Source organism: Pelodiscus sinensis, chromosome 2, assembly GCF_052426305.1.
Source record: "Pelodiscus sinensis isolate ZL-2025 chromosome 2, ASM5242630v1, whole genome shotgun sequence".
Classification (NCBI taxonomy): Eukaryota; Metazoa; Chordata; order Testudines; family Trionychidae; genus Pelodiscus; species Pelodiscus sinensis.
This window is the reverse complement of record NC_143053.1, coordinates 125,982,539-125,998,718: the sequence shown is the minus strand read 5'-3', so window position 1 is coordinate 125,998,718 and position 16,180 is coordinate 125,982,539. Positions and strand designations below refer to the sequence as shown.

Sequence of the window (16,180 nt, the reverse complement as noted above, 5' to 3'; positions counted from 1 at the left end):
ACTGAATGGATGCTATCTCTCATTTAAGTTGTGATTACTATGGACGGAGTGGCCATCAGGGCACCTGTGTTTTTTTCCTCTTTCCTCTTCTTTAGAAAGAACTCTCTCTTCCCCATCCACACATTCCTTTTTACAAAAGAACACTTTCAGAAAAAGGCTTCTTCCTCTGAGAAAGAGGTTTACCAATGTCAGAAAACCCCCTGTTCTTTCATTTGTTTGTTTTTTTCTGAAAGAACTCAATTGTAGTGTGGATGTAAGTGAAGTTTTTTCGGAAAAACAGCCATTTTTCTGAAAAAACGCTGCAGTGTAGACATATCCAAACTGATTCTAATGCTGTTTTAAGTGGCTGCCAGTAAATCAAATAGAAAGTTTGAAGGACAAATACCTAAGTAATGAACAATGATATTATCATTTTATACTCCCAGAAAATCTGGAAATAGGGTTTATGCAGGCTCACTTTACACAGCTTGTCCTTCTGCTAATATTAACTTCTTCCATTGATTTCAGTGGTACAGGATTTCACCATACAATCAAGTCCTGTGTTAGTTAGAACTCATCCTGAAGTTGGAGGTAAAAATAAGATAAATCTTTCTCTTCTACCAACTCCCTTTCTCTCCATTTAAATAAGTGATACTAAGATCTATAGCTACATCCATGTAGGGATGTGGGTACTAATACCTGGTTCTTCAGACCTGAGACCAGCTGTCATTTCCTGAAGCAGGAAGCACTTCCTCAGGGACCCAGAGTAACAGTACCCTGATGCCAACCATCCTATTTAATCCTTGAGGATGTCCCAGGAAGTTGTCTTGTCACAATATAGACTTTGTATCTGCTGTAATTACAAACTTCACCTCACACCCTAATTACTAAGCCCATCCTAAGCCTTTTCTTGCTCTGGACTCTTGCCTGGTGCTATATTTGACCTCCAGTTTCTGTCTCAGAACTGACTCTGGTCCTAATTCCAGCATGGTACTACCTCTTATCTTGGGTATCTGATTCTGTCTTATTTAATCCAGCAATTCCTCAGACCCCTGCTCAAAGACAACTGTTGCAGAAATTTGGACCCTTATCCAGCTGTGACTGCTAGGCCAGACTGTCCAAACCTTTATAATGTGTGAAGATCCATTTCTCATTCTCTCTTCAGGAACATCTTAACAGGGATATGGAAAAGAAATCTACCAACATTCCATCATTCATTGGATCCAATGGTGTACTAGGTCTGTAGGACTGGATTCACAACTCTAAACCAAGACCCATCTGCTGAGATCTCAACTGTCACATCTCCTAATGGTTAAACAGATATTGAGATTCAATTACTATGATCCTAGTAAGAGAATTCAAGGTTCCAGAGTTTGGTTGGGTCCCTGCCCTCTGAACAGGGCCTCACAGTACCCTAACAATCTGAATGTTTTGATGAGAACTACCTGAAGTTCAGGAGGTTCTTGAACCAATACCATTTCCTTTTTCTGTTCTGTCCTCAAATGTAGCCTACTGATCAAGCCTTATGGTGTAACTAGAGATCATTTTACTAGCTGGAGAAGAACTTGGATTTTGCTTCCCCCATGCTGGATTAGGAAAGTGCAGTAATACTTGGAATGTCTTCCTGAATGCATTTTCCACAATTTTATGGCCCTCCTTGTGGTTGTTCAGTGGAAGCCACGCTACAAAGGTTCTAGTCAGACCAGTACCAGGGCACTACCCTATGGACCTACCCACTGGGTCTGGAAAGAAATTCATCTAGGATATATAGATTCTTTCAGATTTCCAAATATGAAAAAGTTATGTTGCATGGGGCCAAGACAATTTCCCCTCAGTGGGCTCTGATCAATTCCAGGACAACAGATAACCTCATAGATGCTAAAGTTCCTCAAATACTACAAATATACCTTCATTGAAACCATTCTTCAGTTATCATGGAAACAATATGTGGACCCTCCTGATTTTTGTGGCCAGTAATGCAGGAAAGAGTACCTGAGCCATTGAAAAGTACAACGGTTCCATGCGATCCATTTGCTACCTTATCCCATAATTCTTGGCATCACCTGACTGGAGCAGCATGACTCTTTCATCTCCTACTGAAAAAAGAGGATCATCTTCCCTTCTGAACTCTGCCAGTGTGTCTGCCTATTTGCACTGGGTCCTAACTCTCTGGTGCTGGCTCCTACAGCTCATCAGAAACAACAACATGTTTGTACTGGGATATACTAGCCAAAAGGAGTCACTCTCAAGCTTGGGTTCCCATCTACCTGAAAAATATTGGAAATATGCAGACATTTTTAAAAGAAAAATGCAAACACTCTACCATGACTACGACTGTTCATAGACCAGCAACCCGGAGTGAAGGTCTGTATGGATGGATTTAGGCAGTGTCTGAGCTGTAGCTAGCAGTCCTTTATCCATGGAACTCAAAGCAATGGTTTCATTCATTGCTCCACCTCCCCATCTTAGGATCTGATCCTTTTCATTAAGGACATCTGAAAATTTCACTTTTGTGTAGACTATCAGGCATAAACCAGGTGTTGGTCCACATCAATATCATCCCACCTCAAAATTCAGCATTACTAGATTGTACACAGTCTGCCAGATGTATCGATCAAACGGGATTCATGGAAGTTACAGCTGGATCATGGAAGGGGAGGGACATAAGACAGCCATTTGAAGCTGTTAAGGGCATTTTGAATATTGAATAATGCTTTGTAGGCTGATCAAAGCTCTTTGGACCTTTCAACACTTTGTAAATAACATATTTAGAGATCCTAGACCAGTGTTTCTCAAGCTTTTTTTTTTATAAAGTACCCCTTTAAAAAAAAAAAAAGTACCTCAATGCACCCACCCTTTCCCCAGAGCCAGGCACCCCCAGCCACCCCACTCTAACCTAATCCACCTCCGCTCCCCCAGAGCCAGACACCTTCAGCCCCTCCTCTCTAACCCAATGCCCCTATCCACCCCCACAGCCAGTCACTGGACATATGGTAACCCTACCTTTGAAGTGCCCGCTCCAATTGCCCGGCCCTGCCTTGGTGGCTTGACTGTAGGGAGCAAGTGGCCCACCAGCACTGGGCTCACCATGTGGGGCTGTGCACTCCCATCCCATCCTGGAACCCTGGTATCATGGTGCTATGGGGCAATTGTGTCCCTGCCCCCACTCACTATGCCACTGATGCAGGGGGTGGGGAGAGGGAGAGGGGCGAGGTCCTTTGGAGCAAAGCTTTTTGTGCTGCTTCACTTCCTTTTAGCTCCTCTCCGCAGCGCCATGGGGAAGGGGTGATGGGGATGCCTTTTACTGAGCTGCTGGCTGGGATAGAGGTAATGCACATCTCCAGGCTTAGTTGTTCTCCTCGATGGAGCACCCCGGGGAGGCTGCCAGAGAGGAAACTAACTAGGACAGGGGGCCACGGAAGTGATTTTTTTTCTCCCCACCCAAACCCACTCCCCCAACTTGGAACTGCCATGGATATCACTGGAGCCAAAGCCGCAGCCACACGCTTTTCTCACCAGCACTAGGGCCTGTGCACAGAGCACCTGTTAATGTCTGGGCACACAGTTCTGAACATTCAATTTGACGGCCATGTGCCACCACCTCCTCCCCGATCCTCTTTGCAGGGCAAAATCCCAGACATTTTTTGCCAGATTTTACTTGTGTTGACGTACTGCCCAGACTTCTCTCTAAGAGTATGCGTACCACTGGTTGAGAAACACTGTCCTAGACCAGTGTGTAGTTATCTAACTTCATGACATACTTAAGCTTTCAGATAATTCTGGACACCATTGTTTCCACATTTTTTTATTCTGAAAAAAATAATGGAAGCATGGTGTGTTTGTGAAATTGGAAAAATGTGTCTTTGACCTGTCCTCCACAAAATTCGTATGTTCTATTCTTTCCCCATAGGTTGTCAGAAGGCACCTTTCCCAGAAAGCCATTTATAGCTGGGCAGTGCCTAGGACCGTCTGGAAGTTAGGGTATCTCTACTTCAAAGTAGGGAGGCAAATGAAGGATACCGAAGTTGCAAATAAAGCCTGGGATTTAAATATCCCGTGCTTGATTTGCTTTTCCTGGCCGATCGCCATTTTAGAAATTCACTAGCCTGGAGTAACTGCCCATGTCTACACGAGGCAGTGAAATGGGAGTCCAATTTAAAGCCCCTAATTCGAATAAGCTGGTAAACCTCATTGCAAAGCTCATCACCTAATAAACCATCATGTTAGTCTTTAAAGTGCTACATAGTTCTGTCTACTGACTATTAAATCAGTCTTTGAAGAGTGGCACCATTGTCAAGAGGGAACCTGGTACCCAAGAGCTTAAAACATGAAATATATGTAGTATGCAGACTGGCAGTGCCAGGAACTCTCATCTCTTTTGGTAGGTCAAAAGGTTTAGCTTGCAGCAAAATACCTGAATACATACGGGCTATGCTCCAAGCTAGATGACAAGTTATTTGCACCATTCCAGATTTGTCAGCAAATCAATCCTGTCATCTTTAAATTGCAGCTCCCTTGACCCCTTAATGTACATCCTGTTTTCCATGTATCCCTCCTGAAGCCTTATATAGAGGACCCCTTTTCTTAGGTGTTCCAATAGTCTCCTTTGCCAGTCCAAGGGTATAGGGTGGATATGTAGTCCTTGCTATCCCGTATTCTAAACTGCAGAGTTGGAGACTCTACTGTCTAATTGAGTGGGAAGGTTATAGACTTAAAGAAAGCTCCTGGGAACTCCTTGATAAGTTCCATGTCCATGCTCTTGATCTGGTAAAAACGTTTCATCAAGACCACCCAGATAAACAAGGCCCAACACCTTCCAGGAGAAAGGGTGTTCCTGGAGAGGCTGGCAATGTAAGAATCAGGGATTAGAAAGTTGTCTGCAGAGTTTGGAATGGTTGGCAGTCCCACAGTGCCACCAGGAGGCCACGTGGAGCCACAGTCAGGCAGAATAAGCAACATAGGAAGTTATTATCCAAGGAACCCAGACTGACGGTGCTCTGCAGCTTCCTGATTGGCCAACAATCCTATTTAACTGTGGAGGCTGCCCCTGGAAGTTGATTGGGCAACAACAGAAACTTTGCACCTATTGCCACACCAGATCTCACCTCATCCCCAGATCTCTGCTTGCCAATCCCAGCATGACACTGTCTTACCTCCTATTTCTAGCCTGTTGCTACTGGTGGTCCCTGACAGCTTATTGAACCTAGCTGTAGCAATTCCTTCAATCCCTGCACAAAGACTTCTGTTGCTGACATATGGAATCCTGTTCACTTGTGACTGCTACACAATACTGTATACGCCCCACCAAACAGATGAGCTTTCCCTCTTTTTTCCTCCCCTACTTGATCTACTTTAATCACCGGCATCATAGCACAGGTAAGATCTCCTTCAAAGACAATAGGAGCTTTCCCAGGGCAAAGTGTTCAGACTTGATACAAACACTGTTGCTACGTCTACACTGGCACGATCTTGCGCAAGAACACTTTTGCGGAAGAGTTCTTGTGCAAAAACTCTTCCAGAAGAATGTCTACACTGGCATGTGCATTTGCGCAAGAGTATCTATGCCAGTGTAGATGCTCTCTTGCGCAAGAAAGCTCTGATGGCCATTTTAACCATAGGGTTTTCTTGCGCAAGAAATTCATGTTGCCTGTCTACACTGGCCTCTAGCACAAGAACAGTTGCACAAGAGGGCTTATTCCTTCAGCAAGAGCGTCAGAGTTCTTGCGCAAGAAGCACTGATTTCATACATTAGAACGTCAGTGTACTTGCACAAGAACTCCCTGCCAGTGTAGACAGGCAGCAAGTTTTTGCACAAAAGTGGCTGCGACAATGTAGACACAGCCACCTTTGTTTAGTGACTTAAATTTGCTTTGCAATACATAATACCATCACAAAATCTTTAAAATCATGGAAATCAGAAGTTAATGGAGAAATATCTTGCATTCCTTGCAAATACCCCATTGCTTTAAAGCTTTAACATTGCTTTTCAGTAGAAAAATAATGTCTATCTCAGCTTCATCCAATTCACATTGAAACTTAATACTGGAGTCTTATGCCAACAGATCAGATTTTCTCTTATTAGTTGCTTTTGAGAAGTTATTCTGCCTTAATATTTCTGAGGTTGCCATTACAATTTTACATCTGAATGTAAGTTAGATTAATTTGGCATAAATAGTGATATTATATGCAATTATAACATTCCCTTCATATAAGTCATCAGTAGGATTGTAACACAGTAACTTCTTAACCACTGAGTCCATCTTTAGCATTGAAACTACAGGAGTAGTTTCAAAGTAGAACAGTCACTTGCATGCACTAGACACATACCCCACTAGCGTTCTTCAGTTCCTTGCTGAGTAGAGGCATAAAAATGAATATTAGAGATCCTGGATTTTATCCCTCATTTGGGAAAGGGAGGATAGACTATGCTGTAGTGGTAGAGATAAAACCAAATCACACAGATTAAGTAAATAAAATGTGGGTCAAGATTTTTTTCCCAGCTGTTTCTGAAGTCACCCTGTGCAATCTTATTGTTAACATACTTGTGCAAGAGGTTGGGAGATGCAGCAGTGGTATATACCTGAGTGCCTTGTAGGTTGGTGTTCATGGTCTTGGTCAATATAAGGGTGGCAATGTGCTTGGAAATACAGATGGGAGAAGAAAGATTTGAACTTGTGGCTTGACATCCCAGAGAACTTCCCTGAAGTGTCAGCAGTATTTGGTGAGGTTCTCTCTTATGTCAAAGTTCCAGATGTTAATCTGTGTGACACCAGCAGTTCTGTCTTCAGTACAAAATACAGTTGGTTTGTCTTGGTACTTATATTTGCAGCTATTTTCAAATGTTCAGAGTTAACTCTGTGCAAAACCTCAGTCCACCTACATCTAATATTTTAGAAACTGTTGAATGTGGAGAAAAGTTTAAAGTGCTTCATATTTCTTGCAAAAAGAAGCCCTTCCACCTCAAAAAAGAGGCAGTCCTCTGCAAATTTAAAAACACAGTGAGTTTAGAACTATTAGTACCTTCTCTTTATGTACTCACCATCAAATCTCGTGGAAAAATTCAAATGCCATATAGAGTTTATATTCTGGGAGTGTTTTGTCTTCCAATTAACTGTCCTTATTATTAAAAAAACCCCCACAATATTTAGCAATTGCCTTAAAAAGACAGAAAAAAAAAAGAGAGGAAAAGAAAGTGAAAGGACAGAAAAAATAACTTGCAGAGACTATCTTGGATTGCTGACATTGCTTTCTTATCAAAATGTAAAAAAAAATATAGCAATTCTTTTTTTCTGAATTGTATACCTACTGGAACAAACCTTCATGGTTTCTTCAATCCTCTGTAAGTCATGCATTTAATCCTTTTTATTGGCCAAATAAAAGTATATTAGAGTATAAAAAGGGGAATCAAGCCTGAAAAACTACATGTTGATGCTTTTGAATAGTCCAAAGTTTGAATCAGACTAAATTTACTTATAATTACCTAAGTTTGGATTAACAGAAAAAAATGTTCTTTATTTTTTTATACTGGATCTTTTTAGAAAAGAAAAACCCATTCATTGGGCTTTTTGTTCAGTTTACAGTAAAGCCATTATTCTGATCTAAAGATGTTATTTTGAAAAAACAATCCATACCGCATATCATTCCTCCTGTTCAGTAATTGATGAGTAGCAAAGTAAATGAACTAATGTTTTTATAAATACTAATTTATTTAATAAAATTACAAAAATATAAATATACAAATATAAAAATATCATGATGAATCAACACAGACATTCTTTAACTCAATAAATATGGCAGTAATATTAATTTCTTTTTTTAAGGTATACTTTTTCCGATTATGTTACAACACGGGTGCACAATGTCCCAGCTAGTCATAAATGTGATGCAAAGCAATTAAAAAAAAAGTAAAATTTTTCCATTTCTTTAGTATTAGAGGCACAAAAAGCCTTTTTTTTAAATGTCTCCTCATTGTCAGGGAGAATCTTCCATCAGGGATTTTTAGGCAGAGAGGGTGAAGTACAGATTTTATTTTTTATCTAAATCAATCATATTCATTTACGTTGACTTATTGAATAAGCAAACCCTTACTAAGACAACACCTATTTTTGTATTTTTTCCAAGTAAGAGAGTGTAGGCCACTTTATCTAGTAACATAGACATTACCTCCACTAACACTGACCAAGTCACAAATTACTTTCTCAGTCTCGGTCACTGTCATCTCCGCCGTACATATCTGCTAGCTTTTTGAATCGAGGTCCCCAGTCACTGAGGTAATCATAATCTTGGTTGCCATCCATAGTAAGTGATTCCAAAGAGCTGAGTGAATTTGCTATAGAATCATTCCCTTCATAAGCATACGTTGCTAGTGAATCATAAGGGGGCGCAGTTGGGTCTAAATCATTTTCCTTTAGCCTTCGTTGAATAAAATCTTGGACATCAATGTTTTCCCACAGAGGTGCAGTCCTCCTAATCTGAAATATAGTTTCTGGGATAACATCTCTTCTAATCTTACTTTCTTCCCTAGCTTCTGGATTCCTTAGTGTGCCAATGTCAAAAGCTTGGGTATCTTCTTCCCCACCTCCTTCATCGTTGTAAGTCACAATATTGTCCCGGACATCATCCTTTGAGATGATCAAGGGTTCTTTCTTTCTCTGCCTCTTCAGTGCTGCAAACAGCACAACTAAAACTGAAAATAAATAGATAATGAGCTGCAATGTAGCCTAAATATATAGATGGTCAAGGTGGTTAGAACTGAAATGAAGTTAAGACACATTTGCAATGATCAAAGAATTTTATAATGGAGACAGGATGCTTTGAAAATAGAGGAAAAAACTCTTGTGGTACAATAATAATGTAATGTATAAAAATTACACAGGTCTAATTTTAAAGTTAATTTAAAGAGAAGGAATTGTATTTATGATTAGGATTTGCATTTTCAGTATCAAGCAAAATATTTAATTTTGTGGTGTCACAATGGGGAGAAAATTTTTTTGGTCATAGTCACTATTAACATTCAGCTTCATTCATTTCAGTGCTGTGTTGCTTACCATGCAGACATTAGAGGTAACATTTGCGTAAGTGAGGTTATGAATATACCTGTGCTGCTGTAGCACTATAAAATAGACATCTGCAACAACAAAGGAAGGGGGTTTGTCTTCACTTTAGTAAATCCCCTTCTGTGAGAGGTAGAAGTTGATAGAAGAACAAATGGATGTAAACCAGCCATAAATTCAGGATGAAAATTAGTCAGTAGAATGAAGTTCTGGAGCCTCCAACAGAAGTTTTGGTTGCAAACAATCCAATTTAGTTTTAGGAGAGATATGGTCAACCATGAATTAAATTGTATAATGGATTGCTTGTGATGATAAGGGTCTAGTCACCGGTTCCCCAGTCCACCCGGTTCCACTTCCAAAGGTTTTAAAGTTATTGTAGGTATAGCCTCCTTCGTTTTAGTTTCTATCCAGATATTTTTCACACATAAAAATGATAAATTACTTAATTACTGGTGTAACTGTTCATTTGTAATTATTAGGAGCCAGATTCTGTCATCTGTATTCTTGTTGAGTGGTACATTAGCCAATGTCATTAAATGGGGGACTGCTTGTCAAGTAAGATGATGTCCTCCCTGAGTAAGGGGAGCAGTATATAATTCTATATTACTATGTGCCTCATGTCACATTTAGTAAAAGAGTGACATGCACATCCCAGTTTTCAGCTTTCTCTTGAGTAGCTGTAATAATTTATAGTTCACATTCAAACCCCTCTATTAACAGACAGTTAGTGTGGAAAATGATCAGATTAGGTGCTCTTCTCTAGTGGTCTGAATCAATGGCTTTGTGGAGTCACAGTCAATAAAGCAGTGACTAGCACATGTGTATTCAATTACATAGAGGTCACACGGATCACTTACCTAGCAGTATAATGATGCAGAGGAGAATGGCAATCAAAGCACCTGTGCTGAGGCCAGCTGAAAGGAGCAAAGCCTCAGTATTACAGGACTGCATATTCCCCCGGTTATCACAGGCACACACTCGAATCGTCAAAGTGCCGGTGCTGCTCTGGATTGGATAGTCATTGTCGAATATTATGATTGGCAGAAAATAGGTACTCATTTTACTGCGGCTATATCCATTTCTTCTAGTCAGAATCCCTGCTGTGTTATCTGAAATGAAAGAGCAGAATAACTCTGTGTGACAGAAGTGAGTGTGAGTCTGTATCTTTAAAAAAAACTAGTAGTCCCATAGCACCTTAGAGAATAACAAATATATATCTATATCTCTACTGAGCTTTTTGGGCAGTGTGATGTGATCTGTGGCATTAGGGAAAACACTAGGGTTATCAATCCTACAGAATTATCCTGGAGTTTCCTGGCACGAAAAATTATTTTTTAATTAAAGATAATATCATGTGAAGAAATCTCCTTTAATTCAACCCACCAGAGTTGGCAACCCTATGACATGCAGGAACCGAGCTGTTTACCTTTGTTATCGACAACAGAGAAGTTGGGATGAACTGCAAATTCTGGCACCAATTCAAAGAAGAATTTGTGGCCTCGAGGAGGCTCATCTTTGTCCACAGCACTAACGGTCTGAACCAGCTAAAAGGAAAACAAGATGTCATGTTCTTAAAGGGTTTTTTTGTTGTCTCCTAAGAATACAGCTTTTTCTTATAATACATTGTAAAAATCCCTATGCAATTATATTTGAAAACGACATCCAGTGCCCAAGTATTAGTGTGCTGTGTGGTGGTCTTAAGTTAACCTAAGGAGACCGTGTGTTAAACAAATTAGCTCTTTCATTTTTAATTTCACATCCACCTAACAGCATAAAAACACGGGCTGTTCCTGGCTGCAGCAGCCAGCTATCTGTTCTGATTATTTCTCAGTGCTTTGCATTGCTCTGTGAAGAGTGCTTGCCCTCCAACCAAAATAGCCTCCTCCTATGCCCTTAGATAATATTAGCAACTACTTCACACTCTGTGCTCTTCAAGAAGGAAACAGGGGTTCAGTTCCTAAACCTGTTTTTTTTTTCCTGCTGGAGATAACGTTAGAATATTACAGAGCAGAATTCTCAGCTGTTGGGAAGTAGAGGAGGAGAGGATGGAAGATGGACCCAAAATGGACACCTTTGTGGAGTGGCACTAGTGGATAATGGAAGGCAGTTGCATCCAGTTGTGAGAAAAAGACAGTAGCCCTGTCATGGGGCCATGGGAGCCAGCATGCATGAAGAGGAGGAAAACATTAAGGGTTCCCTACAGAAGACTCCCTTGTGGAGCCCATGCTAGCATACTAAAGGCACTACATAGAAATATATTGTCCCTCCCTCACAGTATTAAACAGGAAAGTTCTTATTAAAAATGAATAGGAGCCCCCTGGATGTGCAAGGGGCTCTAAGCAATTGCTTAGTGTGTTTATACCTAACATGGGCTCTGCTTCCTTGCAACATTACAAATAATTAAAAAATCCAAAACAAGTGCTCTGGTATTTTTCAGATTAATCTAAGAGGCTGATTGCATTTATATGGCTAAAGATGATGAAGTTGCCAAAGCAGAGAAAATAAATACGGTATGGAAGAATAAGTTCATTGCCCATATTACAGTGAACACTTCAGTTATAAAGTGACCATTAAATTTCCTATGCTATAAACAGTGATAATTCATATGTACAGTAGAAGGACTACTGGATTGCTCACAAAAAAAAAGCTTTCACAATCCTCTTCTTCAGAGGATATTTACTTGCTATTTTAACACCGTAGCAATGCAGCTTGCCTTGCACTGTCCTGCTGCAGCAGTTGTGGTTCTATCCAAAAGCAGCAGCTCTGGTTTTAATTAGGTGTCCATGTAGCTCAATGACATGAGTGAGTGGGTGGATTTCTCAGAGGAAGTATTTGCAGCTGGGATTCAAAGTAATATTCATCATAGAGCTTTCTTTATTGTTTACTCATGGACAGAAGCCGCTATGAAGATGGCCCTGCTCTTTGTGACACTGGGGTGTCCCGAGTGTCTCATTTTTGAGTACTAAGTGTCTCCAACATGTTGAGCTCCCACTACTTCAACTGATTTCAAAAGGGTTTCTTATCACAAGTTTAAGCGTGCAGGTTGTTTCACTGAAATTTCAAGAACACATGCGTAGTATTAACTGTCCAAGCAAAGCAGCAATCCAAATAACAATGCAATTTTAGGTTTTGTAGCAATTATGTTAGGGACAATTCCCTTAAAACACCTTTCCGGATATTAATTTAAATGAGAATTGAAGACTCTCTTTCCACTTTCTAGTATTGTTCAGCACCTCTCATATTTGGGACCCATATTAGATACTACTGACAATACAGCAACAAATATAGGAAAAATAGATAAATATTTGTCTCTGGAGTAATTAAATTATAGTCACTAGGGTAACATCTTTGTAAATCAATTGTAAATAAGAATTTGGCTGATCAGCTTCCTTGGCATTATTTCTAATTTACATCAGTATTGGGGATTTCAGAATCATGGTCTTTCTGTTTTCCTGTCATCAGAACACAATTTATGATGGAATTCATGAATCTCATCCTCCTACATGACTAGAATACAGTTAAATCTGGTTTATGCAGTATTTCTTAAATTAATGAGGCTCTTGGTACAAATTAAGATTTCTACATTCTGAAAGCAATTATGATCCTGACATTTGAGGAGCTTTACAAATGCTGTTAGACAAGTTCACACTCTGTGTAAAAGAGCTCTGTTGGCATTACACTGAACCAGTAATTCCTCTAACACTTTCTTCTCTACATAATTCCAGTGTTGCTATCCCTGCCATAGGCAGCAGCAATGGTGGAGGTGGTAGTAAAGTCATGAGTTTAGTTAGCCACACTATTTTAAGCCCCATGTTGCCTAAGCCTACCATTACAAAGCCATTATAGCAGAAATGCCTTATGGTACAAAACTAGCAGAGTAGCATAAGGCATGTCTACGCTACGTGAAAGATTGACACTGTCATGTTGATCTTCTGGGGTTTGATTTAGTATAACCAACAAGATGGAACTCAAAGGGTGCCCCCAGCCACCCCAGTACTCCTACTCTTAGGGAAGAGTAAGGGAAACCTATGGAAGTATTTGCTCCCATTTTCCTCCCACTGTGTGGACAGAGATTTAAGATATGTTGACTCCAGCTACGTAATTTACATAGATGGATCTGTATATTTTATTTGAACCTTTCCATGTAGTTTAGACCAGGCCATATTGACTGGAGAAAATTTTCCTCTTGCATTTTTAAAAGTCTGCAAGACAAAGAGTGAAAACATCAGGCAGAAGAGAGATAATTGGAATACGTGCTGGTATTTGTCCAAGTATTGTTAGGAAACACCCAGGGAGAAAATATCCAGCTAGAAAAGCTACTGAAGCACTGTAGCTGAGTGTCCCATGGCTTTTCAAGATGTACACAGTTATGTGTTTGTAAGATCCACATATGATTCCCTTCTTGTGCAAAGAGTATGAAGAGTAGACAATTGTGGCAGAATAGAGGAAATTAAAACCTCTTATAACTGATTATGAGGATAAGACTGCAGCTATGGAAAACAATCAAGCAGATACCTTATTACCTGTTAAAGACATTGGGGCTGTGTCTACACTGGGCCACTTATTCCAGAAAATCATCCGCTTTTCCGGAATAAGCTGCGAGCCGTCTACGCTGGCCCTTGAATTTCCAGAAAAGCAACGATGCTCTACTGTACAAAATCAGCCGCTATTCCAGAAAAACTATTCTGCTCCCGCGCAGGTGTAAGTCCTTATTCCGGAACACTATTCCGGAAAAGGGCCAGTGTAGACAGCCCAGTAGTCTTTTCCGGAAAAAAGCCCTGATCGCGAAAATGGCGATCGGGGCTCTTTTCTGGAAAAGCGCGTCTACATTGGCCACAGACGCTTTTACCGAAAAAGGGCTTTTCCGGAAAAGCAGCCTGCCAATGTAGACGCTCCTTTTCCGGAAAAACTGAAAACAGAATAGTATTCCGTTTTAAGCATTTCCGGAAATTCATGCCAGTATAGACACAGCCTGGCTGTGTTGAAAAGATGGAAGTACAAAAGAAAAAAAGGGGGGGAAAGATTGCAGGCAATATCTTCCAACTGGTGAATAGACCAAAACAAAAGATTAGACAGATTACGAGAATAACTTTTGTAGAGCTAAAAATCATGAATAAAACAGACTAAAGTTAGTCCTAGAAATTAAAGAGTTGGCCATTCTTATTTTTGGTATGGTAGCAATATTGTGAAAAGCTAGGGCACAGTGTTTCTCTATTTAAAGTTTTTAGTGACAGATGAAATACATGCTTTCTCATTGTGAGTTGTACTCATGCTTCACAGAGAGTTCAGAGAGATGCCTGACATTATAAGATTTATGAGAGTTTTTCTTTCAAGAAAGTGACTTTTACTTGAATCAAGTGTGATTTCAAGCATATCAGACCAATTGAAAAAGTACATTTCTTTTTGTTTTGCTGCCCATGTGAATGAACTCAGATTGAAAAATTCAGCATTGCTGTCACTGTTTCTACCTTTCTAAGAGAATCAGTATGAGACAGCTTATTGGGATTTATTCGATAATTTCCCATTCGTGGGGATCTCTCAGTTTTTCAAGTGCTGATAAACCTGCAGTGTCCATACACACACTTTACTTTTTCTATCCAGCACAGAGTAGTTTTATAGCTGTTTAAACCATGTAAATGAAGTAGAACTATCTTTCTTTGGGCTGATAAACAGTTAGGCCAAGAACCATGAAGATGCCTGTGTGGTTTCATAACTTGGTTCTTATGGTCTCCCCATGAGTGAGAGCTCAGAGACATGAGTTGGGTTCCACACCTATGTAGGTGCTGGAACTCCAGATAGTGGAGGTGTTGGTTTGAAATTGTTCCTATCCTATTCAGGGTTTATTGTTTGGGTTCAATGACTCTTAGCACCCCCACTATACACTTTCTTTCATTTGGCTCTTGTTTATATAATCTTTCACTGAGGGCTATCTCTTTTTCAGATACCGCAGATCTTTTGAATGCCAAGGTGTTTTCTCCTCATTGCTCCAGACTGCTGTAATTTTAAGTCATGTGGCATGCTTTAAAAGACTTTCTTAAAGGCAGAATTGAAAGTCTCTATAAAAATCCAAATAAGTCTTTTCTATGAATCTGTATGGAGGGAAGAGACCAGGGGGGAAGTTGGAGCGGAATGTTTGGGGAAAATTTATTTTCTGTTATAGTTTAACAAAAGTTTTAAACAATCAATATATCTGTGAGATACTTGGCTGTCTGTCCCATGCACTCCTTTTCAATACATCAGTATATATATTCTTTATCATTATTAAACATGACACACACCTTTCTATGAAAACAGTAGTTTTAATTCCCTTTATGGAAGGTAGCTATGATGTCACTCACTATAAGGTTCCTGAGGCATTCAAAGAGGCTAATTTGTTTAAATTGACTCTTCGGAGTTTACAGATTACACACTGTATTTTTAACTTGGGAATAAACTGTCATGGTTATAGAATTGTGCTCTTTTTCTGCTGCAGATTAAAAATTGTTTGGAGTGTATCATTGAATTCACCTGAATTATTTGAGCATTAGGTTCTATTCATTTATAACTTGGCTAAAACAAGCATAGTTATTGCATAACAGTAGATAGCTTCTTGAATGTCTACACTATTGTTTGTTTCTCTCATTGACTGCATTTGAGACATCAAACATCAAAAATGTTACTAATTATTGGTTATGGGATAAGCAATTTTTTTTTTACTTTAGTTTAGGTTTATGTCTATCCTTATGGAGGCCTATTAAGTACACACTCTACATTTTCTTGTAGTCTGGGTATAAATAGCACTGTAGATTGTGAGACACTGCTTAGGTGAGTAAAGATATGCCAGAACCATAGGGTATATACTCAACATGACTCTCTATTTGCCCAGGCTGGGCCTCCCACATCTACCCTGCTACTTTAGCAGTGTATGATACCAACATCTCCCTTTTGCCAAAGACTTTTCCCGCCATCCCCTCAGAGCCTTTCACTGGCATGTTGTCAATACTGACTGGAATGTGAACACAAACTGCTTGCATTGTGGCATGTAGCTACACTTATCCTGCATGCCACTAGAATAGATTGAATTTTTCAATCCTTGCTTCATGTTTCATTAAGGTCAAATTCTTGAGCTTCCATAGAAAGAATTACCTGACTCTTTTCCTAAGTCAGAT

General features: G+C 39.8%; 1 protein-coding gene across 1 annotated transcript in view; it reads right to left on the bottom strand.

Moving 5' to 3' along the window:
* Positions 1-7,751: 7,751 nt before the first annotated feature.
* CDH9 (cadherin 9) overlaps positions 7,752-16,180 on the bottom strand; it is a 129,301-nt gene continuing 120,872 nt past the window's right edge. Inside the window, exons 10-12 of the mRNA XM_006115915.5 lie at positions 10,459-10,576; positions 9,890-10,141; positions 7,752-8,665 (exon numbers count right to left, since the gene is read on the bottom strand). Coding sequence (XP_006115977.2) covers positions 8,178-8,665; positions 9,890-10,141; positions 10,459-10,576 — 858 coding nt within the window. The 3' untranslated portion in view covers positions 7,752-8,177. The remainder of the gene's footprint in view (positions 8,666-9,889; positions 10,142-10,458; positions 10,577-16,180) is intronic.